Source organism: Schistocerca serialis, chromosome 4, assembly GCF_023864345.2.
Source record: "Schistocerca serialis cubense isolate TAMUIC-IGC-003099 chromosome 4, iqSchSeri2.2, whole genome shotgun sequence".
Lineage (NCBI taxonomy): Eukaryota > Metazoa > Arthropoda > Insecta > Orthoptera > Acrididae > Schistocerca > Schistocerca serialis.
Window position 1 is genome coordinate 486,890,617 of NC_064641.1, and position 22,081 is coordinate 486,912,697.

General features: G+C 38.4%; 1 protein-coding gene across 3 annotated transcripts in view; it reads right to left on the minus strand.

Annotated features, from left to right (window-relative positions):
* LOC126475196 (phospholipid-transporting ATPase VD) overlaps window positions 1–22,081 on the minus strand; it is a 351,647-nt gene that overhangs the window by 24,784 nt on the left and 304,782 nt on the right. For all 3 annotated transcript variants that reach the window (XM_050102846.1, XM_050102845.1, XM_050102848.1), the window contains 2 exons: window positions 17,689–17,910; window positions 700–964 (listed from right to left, as the gene is read on the minus strand). In XM_050102846.1, the coding sequence (XP_049958803.1) occupies window positions 700–964; window positions 17,689–17,910 (487 nt within the window). The remainder of the gene's footprint in view (window positions 1–699; window positions 965–17,688; window positions 17,911–22,081) is intronic.

Sequence of the window (22,081 nt, forward strand, 5' to 3'; positions counted from 1 at the left end):
CCGTCAATTAACCTTCCCATCATTAATAACAGTGTCATAGGGTTTTAAACTTCAAGATCCCTACCTTTTGGAGCCGTACTCCCCACTCACAGGCTAGCCTCTGCAAAACTTACTTTATTTTACATATGCTTCCATCTCAACCCTTCTTTGCTTTTTTTGTACCATGTTGTCTTTCCAAATATTTGCAGTCTTTTAGCCAACTGCTTTCCTTGATGCCACACTTTGTATATGAGTTTCAGTCCTGAATGCCGAGTCTGTGGCGAAATACAGCATGCTCCCCTCCCCTCCCCTCTCCTCCCCCCTCCCCTCCCCTCCCCTCCCCCTTTCACTTCCCTTGTCTGGATTCCTACTATCTCCATGCAAATTCATCCTCATCTCTGCACTTCGCAATGCAGTTTTCTACAGCTTGGCTGCCATTTCACAAGCTTCTCTAAGAGCGCTTAAAAAGACTGGTGCTTTCATTCCTGGGTTTACTATGCCTAGAGTGTAGTACATTTTATTTTCAAGTTTATTTTCAAGACAGGACAGTCATCCTTCCCATTTCTGGGAATGAAAAACAGGGGAAGGGAATGTTATAATGGAAATTCCTGAATTTGTTGAAGTAATTGTGCATAATGGTGGAAATTTGTTGGTGTGGTAGTCTCATCACTTTCTTCACAAAAAGAGATTATACTACACACAGACAGAAAATATACTCACGTGCTTGAGGACGATGTGCCAATAGAGCTTTCCTGTTGCACTTTGGAGAGGTAGAACAGAATGGCACTTTCTGCTTGATCTCGTGACCGAGCTGATAACTTAATTAGTTCCATTTGAGGCTGAAAGAGGCGTGCTGAATATGCTACATTGATAGCAGTCTCTGGTTTGTCACCTGTTAGCACCCAAACAACAATCCCAGCACTAATAAGTGCAGCAATTGTTTCAGGAACACCCTCTTGCAATCTGTCTTCAATGCCAGTTGCTCCTGTAAAGAAATAAATTCTTACTTAACCATTTTTTTTCACCTCAGTGTATTTATGTTAAGGAAAATGATAAGTAAAGAGAGAAAAATAAATGCAAAGAATTAAATGTTATACAATTATATTCCACGTTGTGATGCATAATACATTGAGTTAATCAGAAAGAAATTACAACTGAATGAAGATATTAAGAAATTGTCTTGCACGAGTCTGTGATGAGGGTAGTTAACAATACAAAAACTTAATGACCTACTTCCCCGTGTTCAGCACAATATTTTGGCAACCGACCCAACCATCATCTCAGATGTTCCAAGTTTCGCTGTTATGTGTACTCACTACATGAACTCTAATCACACAGAAATATTGTTGGTCTTGCGTCTCTATCTGGTTTTGTGCTGCTGTTTACAGCAGTAAGAGACCAACAATATTTCACAGTCCGATTGGAGTCCAGGCAGTGAGAACACACAACAGTGCAGTCTGCAGTACCTTAAGGAGATACTGGGTCAGCCTACATCTACATCTACATCTACACATATGCTCTGCAAAACCAACATGCGAGTACGTCCCATTGTGCAAGTTGAGAAGATCCAAAGAAGAGCAGCACGTTTCATCACAGGGTTATTTGGTAAGCGTGATAGCGTTACGGAGATGTTTAGCAAACTCAAGTGGCAGACCCTGCAAGAAAAGTGCTCTGCATCATGGTGTAGCTTGCTGTCCAGGTTTGAGAGGGTGCATTTCTGGATGAGGTATCTAATATATTGCTTCCCCCTACTTATACCTCTCGAGGAGATCACAAATGTAAAATTAGAGAGATTCGAGCGCCCACAGAGGCTTTCCGGCAGTCGTTCTTCCCGCAAACCATACGCAATTGGAACAGGAAAGGGAGGTAATGACAGTCGCACGTAAAGAGCCCTCTGCCACACCATTGGGTGGCTTGCGGAGTATAAATGTAGATGTAGATGTTTCTTCTTGTTCCATTCATGTATGGAGCACAGGAAGAATGATTGTTTGAATGCCTCTGTGCATGCAGTAATTATTCTGATCCTATCCTCACAATCCCTATGTGAGTGATATGTGGGGGATTGTAGTATATCTCTAGAGTAATCATTTAAAGCTGGTTCTTGAAACATTGTTAAGAGACTTTCTCAGGACAGTTTACACCTGTCTTCAAGAGCCTGCCAGTTCAATTCCTTCAGTATCTCTGTGACTCTCTCCCACAGATTAAATAAACCTGTGACCATTCGTGCTGCATTCTCTGTATACATTCAATATCCCCTGTTAGTCCTACCTGGTACAGGTCCCACTCACTTGAGCAATATTCTAGGATGAGTTGCAGAAGTGATTTGTAAGCAATCTCTTTTGTAGACTGCTTGGTTTATTGGTAGAGTACTGGGGAAGTGCAAAGTTTACCACCTGCTTTACTACCCACAAACCTATGTGATCATTCCATTTCATATGCCTAAAAAGTGTTACACTCAGCTATTTGTATGAGTTGGCCGATTCCAACAGTGACTCACAGATATTATAGTCACAGGATACTACTTTTTTTTTGTGAACTGCAAAATTTTACATTTCTGAACATTAAGAGCATGTTGCCAATCTCTGCACTATGTTGAAATCTTATCAAGATCTGATTGAATATTTATGCAGCTTCTCTCAGACAGTACTTCATTATAGGTAACTGCATCATTTGCAAAATGCCCAGTTTTACTATTAATATTGTCTGCAAAGTCATTAATATACAACATGAACAGCAATGGTCCAAACACATTTCCCTGGGGCCACACGTGAAGTTACTTCTACATCTGACAATTACTTTCCACCCAAGATAACATGCTATGTCCTCCCTATCAAAAAGTCCTCAATCCAGTCACAAATTTCACTTGACACCACATATGACCCTACTTTTGACAATAAGCGTAGGTGCAGTACTGAGTCAGATGCTTTTCATAAATCAAGAAACATTGTATCTACTTGGTTGCCTTGATCTGAAGCTTTTAGTACACCATGTGAGAAAAGTGAGAGTTGGGTTTCGTATGATCGATGCTTTCAAAGGTGTTACAGGAACTTTATGTTGTGGACTAAGTGAAGCTAGATGCAGTGCTAGTGAGTGCACTGCCTTGTAGTATTCACATCAGGTTGCTTCTTGTAACATGCATTATTAAGCTCTGTACAAAAATTAGACAAAGTATGTAGCTACCCTTGGTTTTACACTGGCTCACAGGATGCAAAAATTCGAATGTTTTCATCCTGTAAGCCAGTGTAAAACCAAGTGTAGCTACATACTGTGTTTATCTCTGGCCCTCCTCTCCATCAAGAACTCACTTCCATGCACCACTACCATTATATCCACTGTCATGGTTAAAGATTTTCACACACATTCTTATTTCTACAGCCTCTTTAATTACAGAAGCTGTTGGAATACAAATGTGTGGGAAAATCTTCATCCATGACAGCAGATATAATGTTAGTGGTACATAGAAATGAGTTCTGAATGCAGAGAAGGGCCAGATGTATTTGTTGCAATGTTTACGCTAAAGCGGGAGCAGTGGCACCACCGGTGCGGATGCTGACACCTTCTGTGACAGCATGACATACTTGTTGATCAATCAGAAGCCATCTTTGGTCTTTTTTGACAATCAGTTGCTCCTGACGAAGCCATGAAGGTAATCATTATTAAAAATCCATAGGAGTATACTGTCAGAAGTGTCTGCTCAGATCAAATTTCACCACATTTGTGAAAGTGCATTTTAGGTGAAATAGGGAGTGGAAATTTGTGAAAAACTGCACTAAATAGCAGTTGATTGAGACACCAACCAGAGACATGAAACAGGACAAAAAATTTTGCAGATAACATGCTGTCAAAAAAATTACGACAACGAGCACTAAAACCAGTGAATAATAATACAGTTCAGTTAGCGATGCAATTTTAATAAATAAAAATTTTACCCACAGAAGATGACACATAGATGTCGAAACATGTCTGGGTAAATATAAAAATACACTAATTGTGTTTGCATAAGGCTGATTTTCAAAACAACCCAGTTTTTAAATTGCAAACACAGGAGAACATAAAGAGGAGCTTCAAACCTGCATAGTAAAATGAGTATGTATACTCCGTTAACATTTTTACAGGATGGTCTGGGACATCATTAACAACAGCTGAACATTTGTTTTTCAATGACTTCATGATATTTAGGAATTCATTTGGGTCTGCTGGTCTAAGAAACAGGAATAAATTTTTTGCATCAGTATATGAAATTTCTTGGAACTTTATATTCGATAAATTGCCATACTTCTCCTTCATTAATTTACCACCAACTGCAGTACAGTATGGGTTGAAACTGTTGACAACTGTTTTAGCATCAGTGTCATCTGCAGAAATTTTTCTAACAGGGTGCAAGATTCTAAGATCGCCCCTTTTGATATTACTGATTAAACTAGCCTGCATTTTAAAACCTTTTGTCAGATGTCTTGTTGAAAGTAGGCGTTCTTGAATCAATCTTTTATGCTGATTCTAGGAATATCTACAATTTTTGTCTACCACATCAGGTTTTTACACAAAATAAGAAGTAATATTTTGATGATTTTCACTTCTGAGCCCACAAATATATTGTAACACACACAGTGAGCTTTTAACCAAAACACATTTAAAAAATGAAATACATTTTAAAAATACTCTTCAGAGCTACCCTAATTTGTTTCGTGACTTCCGTGTATAAAAACAAGAACTAATCAATAGTCCATAAATTTTTAAAATTTCACTTTTTTTACTTCCTTGTAGAGCCAGGTTAACTGCCTGTTTTTCAAGGAGTTCCTTGTGGGGGTGGGGGTGGCCATGTATTTAAAAAATAGTATTTCATCTGAGTCCACAGACGTATCATGGCACTGCACTGAACAGATATCTGAATGTTGTGCTGGGGCAGTTGAATTTAATGAAACTAAACTTCTAAATTAATATTATTTGATGCAGACTGTGTTTTTTCCAACCAGGATGCAGGGAAACAGTAGCACAGCCATAGACAATATTTTTATTCATTCTTCATTACTAGATGGGCATTCTGTTAGTCAAAGTGTGAATGGACTTTCAGACCATGATGCACAAATTTTAACACTAGAACACTTTTGTACTCAAACAATTGTCACATATAATTGCAAACTATGTAGGGAAGTTAATCCAAAGGCAATAAAGAGGTTTTTAAAACTCATCAAGGAACAAGAGTGGCAGGATGTTTATAGTGCCAATAACACAGATGACAAACATAATGGTTTTCTTAACACATTTCTCATGCTCTTCCAGAGTTGCTTTCCATTAGAACACTCTAAACAAGGTACTAGCAGTAAAAGGCAGCCTGGGTGGCTGATAGTGGGATAAGGATGTCATGTAGAACAAAGTGGGAATTATATCAGATGTTGGAAGTAGTCACAATCAAGCTACAGTGGCCCATTACAAACAGTATTGTAAGGTGCTTAAAAACGTTATTAGGAAGGCAAAGGGTATGTGGAACGTAAATAGAACAGCTAATTCACAGGATAAAATTAAAACCATAAGGTCAGTTGTGAAGGAAGTGCATGGTCAACAGCACAAGGTTGACAATATAGTCAGTTCATAGTAATAATATTTCTGTTATTGATAAATCAGATCTATGTACAGTATTTAACAATCATTTTCTGAAAATTGCTGGTGAATTAAATAAAAAATTTAAGTTTCTACAGAGACTCATATAACTCTCTTGGCAAATGCCTTTCCAAGATTGATGTCTGGAATACTACTCTGTGATATTAACAAGGGGGAGATTGAGTCAATAATTAAATCACTGAAGACTAACGACTCTCATGGTCATGATGGAATGCCATGCAGAATATTAAAATACTGTGGTGCACAAGTTAGTCCTGTACTTAACCAAATTTGTAATTTTTCCTTTAGTAATACTGAACAATTAAAGTATTCAGTAGTAAAGCCGCTTTATAAAAAGGGAGAAATGGATAATGCAGACAAATTTAGACCTATTTCTATGCCATCAGTGTTTGCTAAAGTTATTGAAAAGGCTGTGTGTAAGGATAATTGATCATTTTACATAACAGAACTTGCTATCAAATGTACAGTTCAGCTTTAGAAGTCGTTTAACAACTGACATGCTATATTCTCTTCTCTGTGAGGTACTGGCTGCATTAAACAAAAGGTTTCAAATACTAGGAATAGTTTTTGATCTAACTAAGGGGTTTGATTGTATTGACCACAAAATATTGCTCCAGAAGTTGGACCATTACAGAATACAGGGAGTAGCTCACAATCGTACAAATATTATAGGTAGCTAAAATATTTCTGTTTGCTGATGACACTAGGTTGGTAGTAAAGGATGTTGTGTGCAACACTGGCTCGGTTTCAAATAGTGCAGTTCATGACATAAGGTCATGGCTTGCAAAAAATAAACTAATGCTAAATCACAGTAAGACTCAGTTTTTACAGTTTCTAACACACAATTCAACACAATCTGACATTTTAATTTCACAGAATGGGTATATGATTAGTGAAAGTTAACAGTTCAAATTTCTGGGTCATGGAATGCCCACATTCAGGATCTTGTTCAAAGACTGCCATTTTTATTATTTGAATGGTATCTGATGTAAGTGATTGTTCAACACAAAAATTATTCTACTTTGCTTACTTCCATTCGCTTATGCCGTATGGTATTATATTTTGGGGTAACTCTTCCCATTCTAAAAGGATATTTTTGGCTCAGAAACAGTTGGTCTGGGTAGTAAGTGGTGTAAGTTTGCAAACCTGTTGTTGACCCCTGTTCACTAGTCTGGGTATTTTGACACTGGCCTCTCAATATAAATATTCTTTAATGTCATTTCTTGTTAACAATATCAGCTTATTCCCAAGAATAATCAACTTTCACTCAGTTAATATTCAGCAGAAATCCAATCTGCATTTGGATCAGACTCCCTTAACTCTTGAGCAAAAAGGTGTGCAGTATACTGCTGTATCCATTTTCAATCACCTACCACCAGAATTTAAAAACCTTAGCAAGCTTTCAAATCTAAACTGAAGAGTTTCCTCATGGGTCACTACCATTCTGTTGAGGAGTTCCTTAAATAATTAAGCTGATTCTTATTTTATATTGTTTATTGCATGTACTTAAATTTATGGCTTGACTTTTTTTTGGGTTCATAAATATTTTATTTTTATCTGTTATTCCTTTTATGTTGCAATTTCATGTACTGACATGTTCCATGACCTTCGAGATTTGCTCCTCAATTTGATCCTAAGGAACGTGACATGTAAACCAATAAAATAAAAAGCCTTGTATACAATGACTGGTCGACACTTGTTGGATGTTGAAGACAGACAGTCAACATAGCTGCTGTCCAGTGCCACTGGTACCCCTTTTTCAGATCTCGGTGAAAAGGCTTACTCTGCTCTTCAGTATAATGTCCCAAATTTCTGGAAAGTAGTCGACATGTGAGAGTAGAAAGTGACTTTCACACTCATGTTACGCAAGATCTTTGCTATTTCACAAGAAGTTCTCAGTAACTGGTCAGAAGGCGGTCATGTACTTTTTCTCTTTTCTTCATTGTCTTCTCGGAATCTTCATCCTTCATCAATTTCTTTATTTGAGGACTAAAAGAATTTCCATCTTTCAGTTTGTCTTGTGTGCTGAAGGAAAATATCTTGGGAAGGTACTTGACACAGGGTCCAATTTTATTTGTATAGGTGAAAACAAGATTTTTTTTGTTCTACAAGCAGTTCATGCAGGATATTTTTTGTTATAGGAACAAAATTTCTTCACTCTGACTGAACTCCTACACTCCTATGTCTTTGCCTTAACCGACTGTCCAATTCGCATAGAGAGCAAAGCACTTTTGTGAACGTAATTTGTCGTCCCAATAGTATCCCAAGAACTTTGAAGTCACTGCAGATAAGCCAAATGTGTTCCTCATCCTGGATACTTATTAAGAGTATCTTGATCTTCTCATACAGCACTTTCATTTGAACTGAATGGGCCAGAAGAACGAGCCCATACACATCTCCATTATGCAGTAACATGCCTTTCAAGCTCCTCATTGAAGAACCTAGAAAATCTCCACTGTGTAGGATAATGTTCAATGCCAGAAGTGCGTTAACTTGTTTATGTTGTGCAGTAAACCGAGGACTCGTTCCGAGAAAAAATTGAACCAATTCTGTCTCTCTATGTCTGCACCGTGAATAATGTGTTCCTGATTCCAGAAGGTTCTTACTTTTTATCTGGGAGCCAAGTAGTTCTGCAGATTCCTTAGGCAACTTCAAATCTAGTATGAAAGCATTTAGTTCACTCTGAGAGAACAGCTACTGAGTGAAGTTGCATTCAGGTTGGCGGACATGACTATCATCTTCCATAATTACATTAACTTCATTTTCTTCATCTTCTGTCACGTTCTCTGCAACAGCTGGAGGAAGAGGAGTACTCAGATCTTCTCCATATACAAACTGGCCTAATGGTTGAATCAATGCTTGAATACACAATTTGTCTCTCATTTCTCGAACTGCACCCCTGAACATTGAAACTAGTGCAGAAATACTATTCATTGAAGACTTCATGAAAGATGATCTGAAAATTTTAGCAGGAAAGAACATTTGCTTAGTGTTAAAGCTTTTTTTTTTTTTTTTTTTTTTTTTAAAGCATCAACTGTGTATTAATTATGTATTTTGTCAAGTCTCCCATATATGAAGTCAATTACTTTAAATTGTGTGTTATGAGACAATAAACTTCTATTACCCATTCTATTCCATTCTATCCTAAATTTGACAAGAAGTGCACAAAACATACTGTATATCAAATTTTCAAACTGAAATTTGTGGCAAGTTCCTATGGGACCAAACTGCTGAGGTCATGGGTCCCTAGGTTTACACACTACTTAATCTAACTTTAATTAACTTACTTTAAGAACAACACATACAACCATTCCCAAAGGAGGACTCTAACCTCTGACAGGGGGAGCTGCATGAACCGTGGCACGGCGCCTTAGACCATGCTGCGTATGCCAAATGATTGATAGTCATTTAATTATTATTTTTAAAGATAGGTTAAGCTGCTATCTATACGATAAGCATACTTCAAAAGTATATGCAATGTACATCTCTTTTGTTATTAATGTGAATAGGGATGCCACATATTTGATACAATTACCTAAAATTACATTTTCATACGATTAGATCTCAGGTATACCATGAGTTACAAAAAATATTCCCATAAAGATTTAATGATGTGTTTAAAAAAATTAAAATGTGAAATTAAAAAAAAAAAAGAAATGTCAGAATTGCAAAAATCATTTGGATATCAACAAAAAGCACAACAAATGTTTTTCCGTGAAGGGAGAAGACAGGGAATCTGATTTTAAAACTGCTTATTCAGCTTTAATGCCACCTGCGTAGTTCGTTAGCTTATGCAACTTTGCATCTCAGATTATTGAATTCACTATACTGGTCACATGCATCATATTTTTTCATGTTAACTGGCGTAACCGAAGTTGAACAAAACATGTCTTGAAAGCTACATTTTTTGGCTTGATGGTAAAGTGTAGTCCAGGTCTAGTATACAACAAAATGAATGGGAAATCTCCAAACATTTCCCTTGAATTGGCTAGCAGAATCAATCTTGAACAGCTTAGGACTGATCCAAGGAAACCCCATCTCACCGTTTTGCCATATTATTTAGCTGTATTTCTGGGCAACAATGCCAACTAAACTGCAGCATTTGTAGCTTTACAATTGTACGTAGTGTTGTGTTCTACCCCACAGAGACGTAAAAGGTCCAGTTTCCTGGAGAGGACATCTTTTTGACGATGGAAATTTCACACATTTTTTCTTCACTTCTAGTGCGAAGAATGGTATTTTCTTTTTTCAACTATGCATTTGGACCCATAGAATACATATAGGACACACACACACACACACACACACCTGTATAACCAATTCTTCATATTGTACAATAATAGCTCTGCCATGTAAAACTGAATGTAGAATTGGCTGGTTTTCTTTTTCCACAGACACTGGAGGAGATACCCTTAAGGAAACTGGGGATAGATAATTGAAACATATACTGTTGCTATGTTAATGCTGTGCTAGGAATCCATGTGTGAGGGTGTTAGAGCAGTCGCTTTCTGTAGCTATATAAGCACTGCACTAAGAAACTACATGCTTCGAAATAGTACATCTGAAGTTTGCTAGAAATTTATGAGGAAACTATAATGAATAAATTCCTGTATTCAAATTCTACACATTGCTGTCATTTGATCTGACATATTTCACTACTAATTACATATTTCTTCAATAACTGTAATATTTTGTAAACTGACATCACATATAGTTTACTTAAAGCTTTAACATTAATTCAACATGTCATAATCCAATGAAACACAAGTTTACGCTAAGATTGAACCATATGCTGTTGTAGGCAACAAATTACACCCACATACAGCTTTGCACAAAATACTTTATTTTTCCGACTGATAAAAGAAAACTAAACTGAACTAACAGTCAAAGAGTAAAAACTTATATCTAACATTCACTGCATGTGCATATAGTAAACGAAGCACGCATCACTGGCTACTCCCACATTCCCACACAGCCCGCCCCCCCCCCCCCCCCCCCACCTTGAAGTGCAGAGCACACGGGATAAATGGGTACTTAAACTTGACTTGTCTCCCTGCTCTCGTACAGACAACTTGTTGGTGTGAGGATGAGGGAGCTGGTGTGGGCTGTTGCGTTGTGTTTCCATGTCCTCTTGCCATGGATTCTTCTGCCATATCATGCGTAGTGAGTTCTAAACTTTGGTCCATCTCATCCTCTGAAGTGTCATCATACTCCAGTTCTAGTAAGACCCATGCTGGTTTTACCCTCTCTATGGACACACTAATAGTTTTGTCATATTGTGAGATGTCTATGGTAGGGGTATATTCAATAAGATCCAGTATATGGAGGTTGTAGTGGCGCTCTGACTGAATCTGTGCAGAGCATGACATGTGTACAGTCTGCCAACATTTTATGTACGGAAACTGGTCGCACACCATGTCTAGATAATGTAGGCCTTGTCATTGCTTCCATATGCTGACGGATTTCATGTATCAGTGACGAGAGCTTTGTTGGCATTTGTGATGTGATGGTGTTAGGTAATCTGCCGGGATTCTCAATGGTTTCCCATACACCAATTCTGCCACTCAGGCACCGATGCCCGTCTTGTATGCGGTCCGTAATCCATGGAGAACCAATGCTAATGCTTCTGTCCTGTTTCTCTGACGACACATGAGAGCTGCCTTTAATGTCCTGTGCCACTTCTCCACCATGCCAATGCTCGCTGGATGGTAGCTTGTTGTATGGTGGTACTGGAACCTACATAAATTAGTTAGCTCATTGAATAGACTAGACTCGAACTGGCGACCTTGATCTGTTGTGATATGAAGGGGGCACTCGAAGTGAGCTAGCCATTGCGAGAGAAACGCTTTTGCAACAAATTCAGCCGCTATGTCAATGATCAGAATTGCCTCCGCCCATCTTGTGCATCTGTCTACCACTGTTAACAAATACTTATAGCCATCTGAAACTGGGAGTGGACCCACTAAGTCCAGATGGACATGGGCAAATCTTGCTGCTGATCCTGTGAAATTCCCTATTTTCGCGTGAATGTGTCATCATAGTTTGCAGCGCTGCCAAGTGTAGGCATGTGCGAGCCCATTCCCTGGCGTCCTTTTTAATTGATGGCCAGACAAAATGTGCTGTCAGTAACTTAATCGTGGCAGTTACCCCTTGGTGTGCCAGACCATGAATACTGTCATATGCTGCATTACAAAATTGTTGTGGAATGTATGGGCACAGCTTCTGCCATGATATATCCCACCATAACTTAAGCCTTCTTTCTGTCATGAGTATCGGCTGTAAGTGTAACCCTGTTGTGTGATCCGTCAACAACTTATGTAGATCCACATCCGCTTCCTGTGATGTCGAGAGTTCTTCATAATTTACTGTGATGGTCACACCCAAACATGAGAAAAGTAAACTGCAACCAGATTCTCCGCACCTCTGATGTGCCTTATATCTGTGGTGAATTGACTGACAAATTCAATGAGCCAGAACTGCCTTGGCAAGCACTTACATCTGATGTTGCTGAAACTTGACACTAAAGGTTTATGATCAGTGAAAATTTTTACTGGCCAGGCTTTCATATATTGCCAACAACGGTCTGTCATATGCACTGCATTTTGCCTGTCGGAGTTGCAGTTTCTTTGAGAAGAATCAAAGAGGTTGCCAATGTCCATTGACTCGGTGTTGCAAGGCTGCACCAATTGCAGCCTGGCTGGCATCTACAACAATACTCAATGGTGTTACAGGTATGGGGTGCGTGAGTAACACTGCCTCCTCTAAGCTTCTTTGATAATCGCCAAAAGCTTTGGTCATTTCTGGTGTCCATTGCAGCTTTCGCTTTCCTGTGGTACTACTGCCAGCCAGTGCACTCTTAAGCGGGGCTTGTGTTTGAGTGGTAATTGCTAAATGATGCCGGTAAAAATTTATTGTACCGAGATAGTGCCCAAGTTGTTCGTAGTCTTTAGGTTTGGGTAAGTTGTGCAACATGTCTATCTTCTCCGGTAATGGCTGTATACTGTCAGCTGAAACTATATAGCTGAGAAAAGTTACTTGACTCTTGCTCACAATGTATTTGCGCACTTTTAGTACTTCTCCATATTTATCGAACCACTGTCATACCTCTTGAATATGTCTATCATGTGATTGCATATCCTCTGAGAATACCAAAATATCATCCAGATATGCGTAACAGGAAGATAATCCCTGGAGCAATTCATCAATGAATCTTTGCCATGATTGGGCCACATTTTTGAGTCCGAATGGCATAAACATAAATTGGAATAGCCCAAAGGGTGTGATCACTGCCATCTTTGCCATGTCAGCTGGAGCTACACGAATCTGATTGTATGCCTTATGACAATCCAGTACTGAAATACTTTCGCACCCGCTAGAGTGTAGGTAAACTCTTGAATGTTTGGTATGGGGTACTTGTCTGAGATTGTTCTCACGTTCAGTCGTTGGTAGTCGCCACAGGGATGCCATGTGTTGTCTTTCTTGCGTACTAGGTGGAGAGGGGACGCCCAAGAACTGTCAGACCTTCTAATTAATCCAACCTGGAGTATCTCCTCAAATATCACTTTTGTCTCCGCTAATCTGTCTGGGGCTAAAAACTACGGACACGTCTTGATACTGGCAGACCTTGGGTAATGTGTGTATAATGCACTGTATTATGTTTAACTACTAAGAGTCTTTATGACTTCTTGTTGGGGGAGACCGTATAGCTGAACTACTGACTCCTCGTGCAACAACCTCTGCCACACTGCATCAAAAACCTTTTATCATGCCCCGATTTGATCTGGTAGTAAGAGAGTTATTTGCCAAGTCCAAGGTGAGTGCAAAATGAGATGAGAAATCTGCACCTAAGATCAGCTGTAAAACATCTGCCACTATAAGAGTCCACTTGTAATGGGTAGCTAAAACAATATCTATCATGAGCTCTTTATAACCTTACGTGTTTATACTTGAATTATTAACTGCTATCAGTTTTTAAAAAAATCGTAGAGGGAGACCAAGAGATGAATACATTAAGCAGATTCAGAAGGATGTAGGTTGCAGTAGGTACTGGGAGATGAAGAAGCTTGCACAGAATAGAGTAGCACGGAGAGCTGCATCAAACCAGTCTCAGGACTGAAGACCACACCAACAACAATCAATTTCAAAGGCTCCCGTGTGTCCTTGTTAACAAAGCTCGAGGCCAGCAAGGTATTCACTTCCGAGCCAGTGTCCATCAGGAAGTTGAGGCCTGCGAGTCAATCAACCACTTGTAATCTGTGTGATGTTAGCTTACACTCCCAGGATGATGCAGAGTGACATGAAGGTACAGCACATGGGAAGTCTTCAAGTGCCTTACCTTGACTGTGCATGTTGCTGCCTGCAACTGTCAACTGGTTCCTCATTCGTATATGGCACATACGTGAGTTCCGCAGCCCGTGGTGCCTAAGGCATGCTGCCCTCATCATTTGGGTGTCCACAAGGTTTTGTGCCTCTCGTAGTTTGTGGCCTGAATCTTCTGTGATACCAGCAAAAATTGTCGGCATGAGCTTGATTGAGTTTGGAGTGTGACCTCTTCTTGTTACTGGTGGACTTGGTGGACGTCTGGAGCTCCAAGTTATGTAGCCCAGTAGCCATATTTTTTATTGCATCTTGCCGTTTCCTGATTCCCTCAGTGATGCCTGTTTTTTGTCTGTAACCTGTGGCTGCACAGCTTAACTTCGATTCTTCTAACCATTCCGATGAGTCATTATTAGCTTCCATTGCAGAGGTGGCAGATGATGTTGCTATGGACACTACGGGTGTTGACTTTAGAGTAGCAAAAGCTTTGTCAGCTATTTGCAGTTGCTTGTCAAGAGACTGTCCTTCATATGCAATCAGTGTCAGTTGAACTTGATGAGGAAGCTGCTTCGCCAGACGTGCAGTAACAATTCATTGGATATCATGCTTTGGATATCAAGCTTGTGTGAACTGTAGTGTGTAAATGTCTCAAAAATTCAGATGGACTTCTGTCCCCATGTTTCTCCTGATACATCACCTGGGAAAGACGCTAATCAGGTAATTTTGTGCAGCAAGCGATCAACACCATTTTAAGTGTGGTGTATGACTGTTGGAGCAGTAGATGTATGATCATATCAGAGACTATTGTTGTTGCCCTCTGATCCAGGTTGCTAGTTGTGAGAGTGAATTTTTCGCAGTCTTTGGTTATGCATTGTTGCTAGAAGATATTCTCCATTATCGCAAACCATATGTCTGTTTGCGGAGGCGTGAATGGAGGTGCTCTTAATTGCAACTGTGGCGCGGTTGATAACGGTGCATTCAAGCGTGAAAAATCTTCAACATGTAAGTATGCTCATGGTGTGGCTGCTACTATCGGAGTTTGCAAATTCATGGATTCTGTTTTGCTATCTTTCTTCAGTGTTGCAAGCTCCAAAAGCCCAAACTTTTGCTTTAGCCATTGTATCTAATCATTTGTTGCCTGCAGAATTTTGTTTGCTTCTTCCATCTTTGGCGAAACTGCTGCACAATATTAAGTTGCGAAACCTTTTCTTATTTTTCCCTGGGTCACCAATTATGTAAGCAACAAATTAAACCCACATACAGCTTTGCATAAAATGCTGTATTTTTCAAATTTGGAAAAGAAAACTAACTGAACTAACAGTCAAAGTGTAAAAACTTAAATCTAATGGTCGCTGCACTTGCATGGAGTAAACAAAGCATGCATCACTGGCTACTCTCATGTTCTTACACTGTCATGGGTGATCACCTTGATGGTCTCCATTCCTTTATGGCCATTTAATTGGAATTTGCTACTTTCAGTTTATCCGCAAATCATTCTCATTGCTGCTGGAACACACGTTACAGCTAAATCATAACAGTTAGCAGTTTCACCATCAAAGGGCTCCATCACACATTACGCCAATCATTTTGAATCATCTCTACAATACTTATCTTTGTAAATGGATCATAAAGAGAGGACCTGTCTCCTAACACACCAGCTAATATATCCTCAGGTCAATAAACTTTTTCTTGTCAGGCTATTTCAAATAATCATGAATGAAAAGAAATTGGAAAATCCTGATCACCTTCAACAGCTTCTTACTGAAGCCTTTGAGTCTAAAAGTAAAAAAAAAAAAAAAAAAAAAAAAATCAACATGCTGGACTGTCCTTACAACTTTGTGCAGTTTTATTCACTACAGAGATCACCATCAGCTTCGAGGAGGGAGGGAAAGCTACCCCTACCCACATTCACACCTACTACACAACCTACACAAAGAAAGAATTTTAGCTCTCATGATGTTAAGAAACTGGTTGTCATTAAGTACTAGCATGCAAGTGTACCTATACAGTGTGACAAGTTTCATAAGAGACTTGTGACTCAGTGGACTGGATGAGCAGTTTACTACACACGTTCTTATGCTCCATTGGAAAGGAAAATAAAAAGTATGAAGCTCCTCCACATCTCCATAGAAAATATGTGGAAATGTTTTGATTAGTGAAAGGAATGAATGCAGCCACACGTGGACATAAACTGGTTCTACTTTCAAGACAACTATCACTAAGTGAATACGCAAGTATTCTGTGCTACTACAAACTTGTTCCTCTGGTTTACTTCTTTTGCAATAAGCCACGAGTACGATATTTTCTGGCAGAGCTCAGAGACACATACACAGTAAAGTTTTCATACACAGCCAGTGAGTAGATCAATGAATAATGTCACAGCATATGAACACAGTAAAAGGTCAACAAATAGTTAAGCACTAATTTTTCATCAGGTAAGTGATTAGTAATGCAAGTAGTCTCAGTTCTTTTGCATCGACATAATCTGATGGCCATCTTTTAAACTTTCACAAAACAATGCATTTAAAAATTATTTTTCTGGTATGAATTGTTTCACTGTTTCTCAAAACATTCACCAATAAACCTTATAAGCTTTTCCATGGGTTCAAACCAATTCTAGCTTTTATTTCCCAATAAAATTCTTCTGAGTGAGCGACTGCATCATATTCTTCTGAGTGAGCGACTGCATCATATATGATAAAAATTCCAATGTTCTGGCTGCGATTGCAGGCAGACTTCATGATGGTAGTCTCCCTACATTCTTTCAATTCTGGAAATATTTTTTTCACTTTGATGTTGGTACCTTACCTGAAATTCATGGTTTTGGGAGAATTCAACAGTGATGGAAAGTGTGATATAAGTGTCTTTTGTTTGACATAAAGTAACTAAAAGAAGTTACTGGTCATTGAATCAGATGAATACAATAATGAGACAGCGATTTGATTTTATTTTCTGTAAGTGATCATTTGTTTGACTTGCTGTGTAACAGCTGGCATTGTCATGACGACTGATGCCTGGTATTTAGTTGTTTTTGCCAATTTTGTTGATAACATGTGGCAAACAATTTGTTTTACACCATTCAGCATGAACTATCCTTTGGTTCTCTAAAGCAATGTCCAATGTAACCAAAGAAATAAAGAAATGCACAATCATTTCTTTTTTGAAAGAGTTTTATAAATGAACCAATTCTGTTGGTTTCAGTTCATCTTTGAACAACCATACAATTGATAGCTGCTTAGTTTCTGATTATAATAAATTTATTCAAGTTTTCTCTCCTGTAACAACACTGTAAAAAGATTTTGCATTCTGGTAATTAATTTTTTTGAGTGTTTTCTTGTACCACTTGACATGAGCCTGGTTTTGAGCTCTGGTCAAAGTCTGCAGAATTCACTGGCAACAGACTTTCCATATTCAAATTTTCATACAAAATTTAATATACTGCTGTTTTTATTATGCCTAATGTTGTCTGTATTTCATTGTAAGTTACTTGCCGATTGTCTTCAATTGTGTTGTGCACATCATCAACATTTTTGGAACATAACAATTTTTAGTCGAATTTCACAAAAATTCTTCTCCTACTGAAGCAGAACCATGACTAAATTCCACAAGCCAATTGTAAGCACTCCTTTCTTAAGATTATTGATCCCTGTTAACTCTCTTCAAAAACTTAAAAGGCAACCTTCATATAACGTGTAGCTTTGTGTTACTTTGTGGTTTTGATGAATGTCCTAGTCACCTCTGAAATAATTTTTTTTCTTGTTTGTTTTAACTTACCTAGCAAGGTGAGATTAGATTCCAGACGACTGAAAGATTCTCGTAATTTACGTTCTCGGCCCTCCACAGCAAGTTCTGCTTCCACATGACTTCTTTGCCATTCAAGAAATTCAGCATCAGTTAAAGTTCGTCTTGCCATCACCAGCACTCTTAGACCTTGTCTGGCGTAGGAGTTCAGATGCTGCTGAGTACGAAATATATGCTGCTGCATAACCACATCATCTGAAACGATCATGAACATATATTTCAAATTTAACTAGTGTTTTAAATTCTTGTTAAAAATTTGGCAAATTTGAAGAAAACATTTCAACATTACGTAATACTTATGAGTACAGGCTGTGCAAGCTTGAATTTCACAATTTACTTACGGCTTCTTTCAACGTGCTATGAATCTGTTACAGGACAAAAATAAGCTTGTGAGCATTTTGATTCAAATCTACAAAGGCCAATCAAAAAGTTTCTATTTTAGGGTGTTATTGCAATGTATACGCAATGTAGCATTACTCCAATGCAGGTATATAAGCAGTGACATGATGGCAATGGAAGAGTGTGGCATTCATGTCTTGCCAACATGCTTGTGGCAAATGCATAAACATGAACTGTGGCAACGTTATTGCCAAATACGTCCGAACAGCAACAAAATGCTATTATTCTTTCCTTGGCTATCAAAGGACAAACACCATCAGACATCCATCAGAGAATGAAGAATGTGTATGGCAAAGCATGTCTGTCGAAAACCGCCATTGTGGAATGGTGTGCCAAAGGGTGCTGCTGCTTTATGGTAACACACATCCTCATACTGCAAATGTTGTAACGCAGAAGTTACACCAACTGAAATGCAAGACACTCTAGCACCCATCCTGTAGTCCCCATCCCTCCCCATATGATTATCATGCTTTTGCTCCCTTACAAAAGGCATTGAATAGTTGAAAGTTCCTGTCAGACGAGGATATGCAGCAGGCGGTTACTGACGTCTTCATGCAGCATGACACAGTGTTTCACAAAATGGTTCTATGTAAAGGGACAGAGGCCCAAATCCCATGTCAAGTTGAAACATATCCCACACTTTGTCTCTTGTTAGTCATAAGAGACACACAATATAAGGAATCCTTCTAAGCATTGTGTGCGCCTGGAGAAAAGTTCCAGCAACTGGAATATTGGCAAGTACTTGAAGCTGGATGCAATAAACTATTTTCACTAACTTGCAGATGCTACTTCTGAAAGTTGTCTGCACTTGCAGAAGTCTAATTGCTGCATGTGTTTACATGTCAAAGAACTTGCAGAAGTTGACAAATTATCATGTTCACATTCAACGTAAGATCTGCCCACCATTCTCTGTTACTCACTGTCTTCAGTGATTTTTGAAAAGTTCATACACCTGCGCCTCTTCACTTGTGACCAAAGCACAACAATTAAAAGTACTGTCTTTCACAACAAGCCCCCTTCAATCAATTAAATTTTAAAAAGTTTGTAGTACACCACCATCGCACTCACATTCACTGTCCAATGTGTCCCACCATCCCCCAAAACTCCCCTGATTCATTTGTCTTTTTGTGCACACTGCCTCATTATGATAAAGGCCAGCTACTGGCAGTTCCATTAATCTTCCCTCACTGGCTTTCACACATCTTTTTTCAGTTGAGCACTGTTGCCACACTTTGAAAGTAAGCATTGGTAATTCTGGGCTGGCACGTTCCAAATCAGACTGACAATTTATGAATATTTGAAGACTTCTTGTTGGAGGCTACGTCAAGACCTCAGACTAGTCACAACATTGTAAAGATCAAATTAAAATTTTTATGAGTTACTTTATAAACAGAGCTCCAAAAAGGTGGATAATATCAGCTTTTCCTCTAGCTCAAATATTTGCCTTGTTGATATACTTTTCTGGTATTTGGACAGCTCTTGATATTGTCCAAAACTTCCAATGCATGTCTAAAATTTTTCAGTTAGTGTATGACATTTTAAATTCTGACATAAAATAGGGTCTCTATTTCTCGGTCTTCATAACCCTACAGCGGTCATCATGCCCATTCCTTTCACACCCCACCAACAGAAGAGAGAGTTACTGACAATATGGATGTACTGGACACTCTGGCAACAACAACTTGGCCCCTGCCTCTCATTGGTACGTGCCAGACTTCTGATGGTGAATTTATTAAAGAATGCTTAGAAAGTGCAGCAGATACAATTTGCCATGGCAATTAAGGAGGTGTCTAAAAATCAGTTTGTCTCATCAAACTATTGCCTGGAGAACAGATGAACTTGAGAAATCTATTGAAAAGGATTGGAAAAGTTGTAGTTTTAGATTTTATTCATTGGCAATACATAAGAATACTGATACTAGTAATAAGGTCAAATTTTCCATACTTATTAGGGGCATTAATGATGAATATTATATTACTGAAGAAATGGTTTTATTAGTACCATTGAAAGACGTGACATCATTATCAAGAGATTTATATGAAGCAGTGAAAAAAAAAAAAGGAAAAAAGCAGTTTTCTTTGTCTGTCATCAATCTATCTGGCATAGTTACAGATGGTGTGTCAGCTATGGCATCTAAAAAAGAAAGGCTTGTAAAATTAATAGATAACAATCCACGAAGTGTCAGAGAGTCATTTCATGAAATAACATTGCACGATACACCAAGAAAATTTATGTTGAAAAGCTTAAAAAAATGGATCACATTATGAAAATCATAGTTAAGACTGTAAATTTTATAAGAACCAGAAGACTGAATCATTACCAGTTCCAGGACTTGGTCAAATGTTAAAAAGATTTTCTAGTGTATTATTGCAATCTATTCGTTCATGACATCAAAAACAAAATCTGTGCCAGAAACTGACTATGCCAACTTGGCAGTAGATTTAACATTTTTGATAGATCTGACTGTTCATTTAGGTGACTTAAATAGACATCTTCTATGCAGAAACCTACTTATCAGTTCAATATTTGAAACAATAAACACATTTGAAATGAAAGTGGAATTATGGCAAGCACAAGAAATGCAAACAATTTGTCTCATTTCAATACATTTGGCAAACATAATCCTAAGGAAGGGATGAACTACTCAGCCACGCTTTTCGATTTGGTGCAAGAATTTCAAAATGGATTTCAAGGATTTCGAAATCAATGATCAAAATTTTTGTATTTATGTGACACCTTTTACAAACAATACAGATACATTGCCAGAAAATTTTCAGGTGGAATGCATAGAGCTGCTGCCTGACATCCATCTAAAAAAACTGCTCATGTATCTTTATTCGACTTTCACAAATCATACCTGCCCAGGGACTAGTATCTGTTGCTGCACAGTCATGCACTATATATGTTATTTTTGCCTGGAAGCACATACACTGCAAAAGTTATTTTCAAGGGTAAAGTACACAAATAGCAGAAATAAAACCAAAATCTCAGATCAATGCCTTGAGAACATCCTGAGAATTGCAACCACTTCAATCAAACCTAATACTGATACATTAGTTTCTCAAATTCAAAGTCAAACATCAGATTAATTCTATAATTTGTAATTACAGTGGAACCTCACTTAAAGACCACTTGCCATAACATTCAGTTCACATAACGAGTAAAACAAATTGTAAAAAAAATACTTGCTTAACGAGTGATGTTTTGGACAATGAGTGACAACAATTTTGTGTGATGTCACCGGCCATTCACGCACGGCAGGGGAAACATTCAACAATATGAACACGTTTCATTGTCGTCAGCAGCATACGAACAATGTCTAGTGCGTACTGCAGTCTGGGTTTAGCACTCTTTCTTCTACCATCTTAGTGCAGCTTGTGATCACTCATTTGTCTAAACTTGTATTCATACAGTGTTTCTTTGTGCAAATTTTACTAAGCTTCATAGAAATGTTCCCAAAGATAAAGCTGCACGAAGATGACAGTAAGAGAAACAAAATGACCTTAGAAATGAAACGTAAAATCATTGAAGAAATGTGAACAAGGTGTGAATGTTGCCAATTTAGCACGCACATACAATCAGTCTACATCAACTGTTTTCACTGTCTTCAAGGAAAAGGACAAGATTAAGGTGATAGATGCTTCAAAGGGAGTGACAAGTGTGTCTAAACAACAGTTTCGTATTCTGGACGATGTTGGAAGATTGTTCCTTATATAGATAAATGAAAAGCAATTGCAAGGTGACACTATTAATGGGAAAATCACTTGTGAGAAGGTTAGAATGATTTTCGCTGACCTCATTAAGAAGACCCCAGGATCATCAGTAGCCGAAGACATGTTTTTAAGGGAAGCAGTGGGTGGTTTCAGAAGTTTAAGACAAGAACCGGCATCCACAGCATTGCGAGGCGTGGTGAAACAGCCAGAACCAACACAAAGGCAGCAGAGAACTTCATCAGCAACTTCAAGAT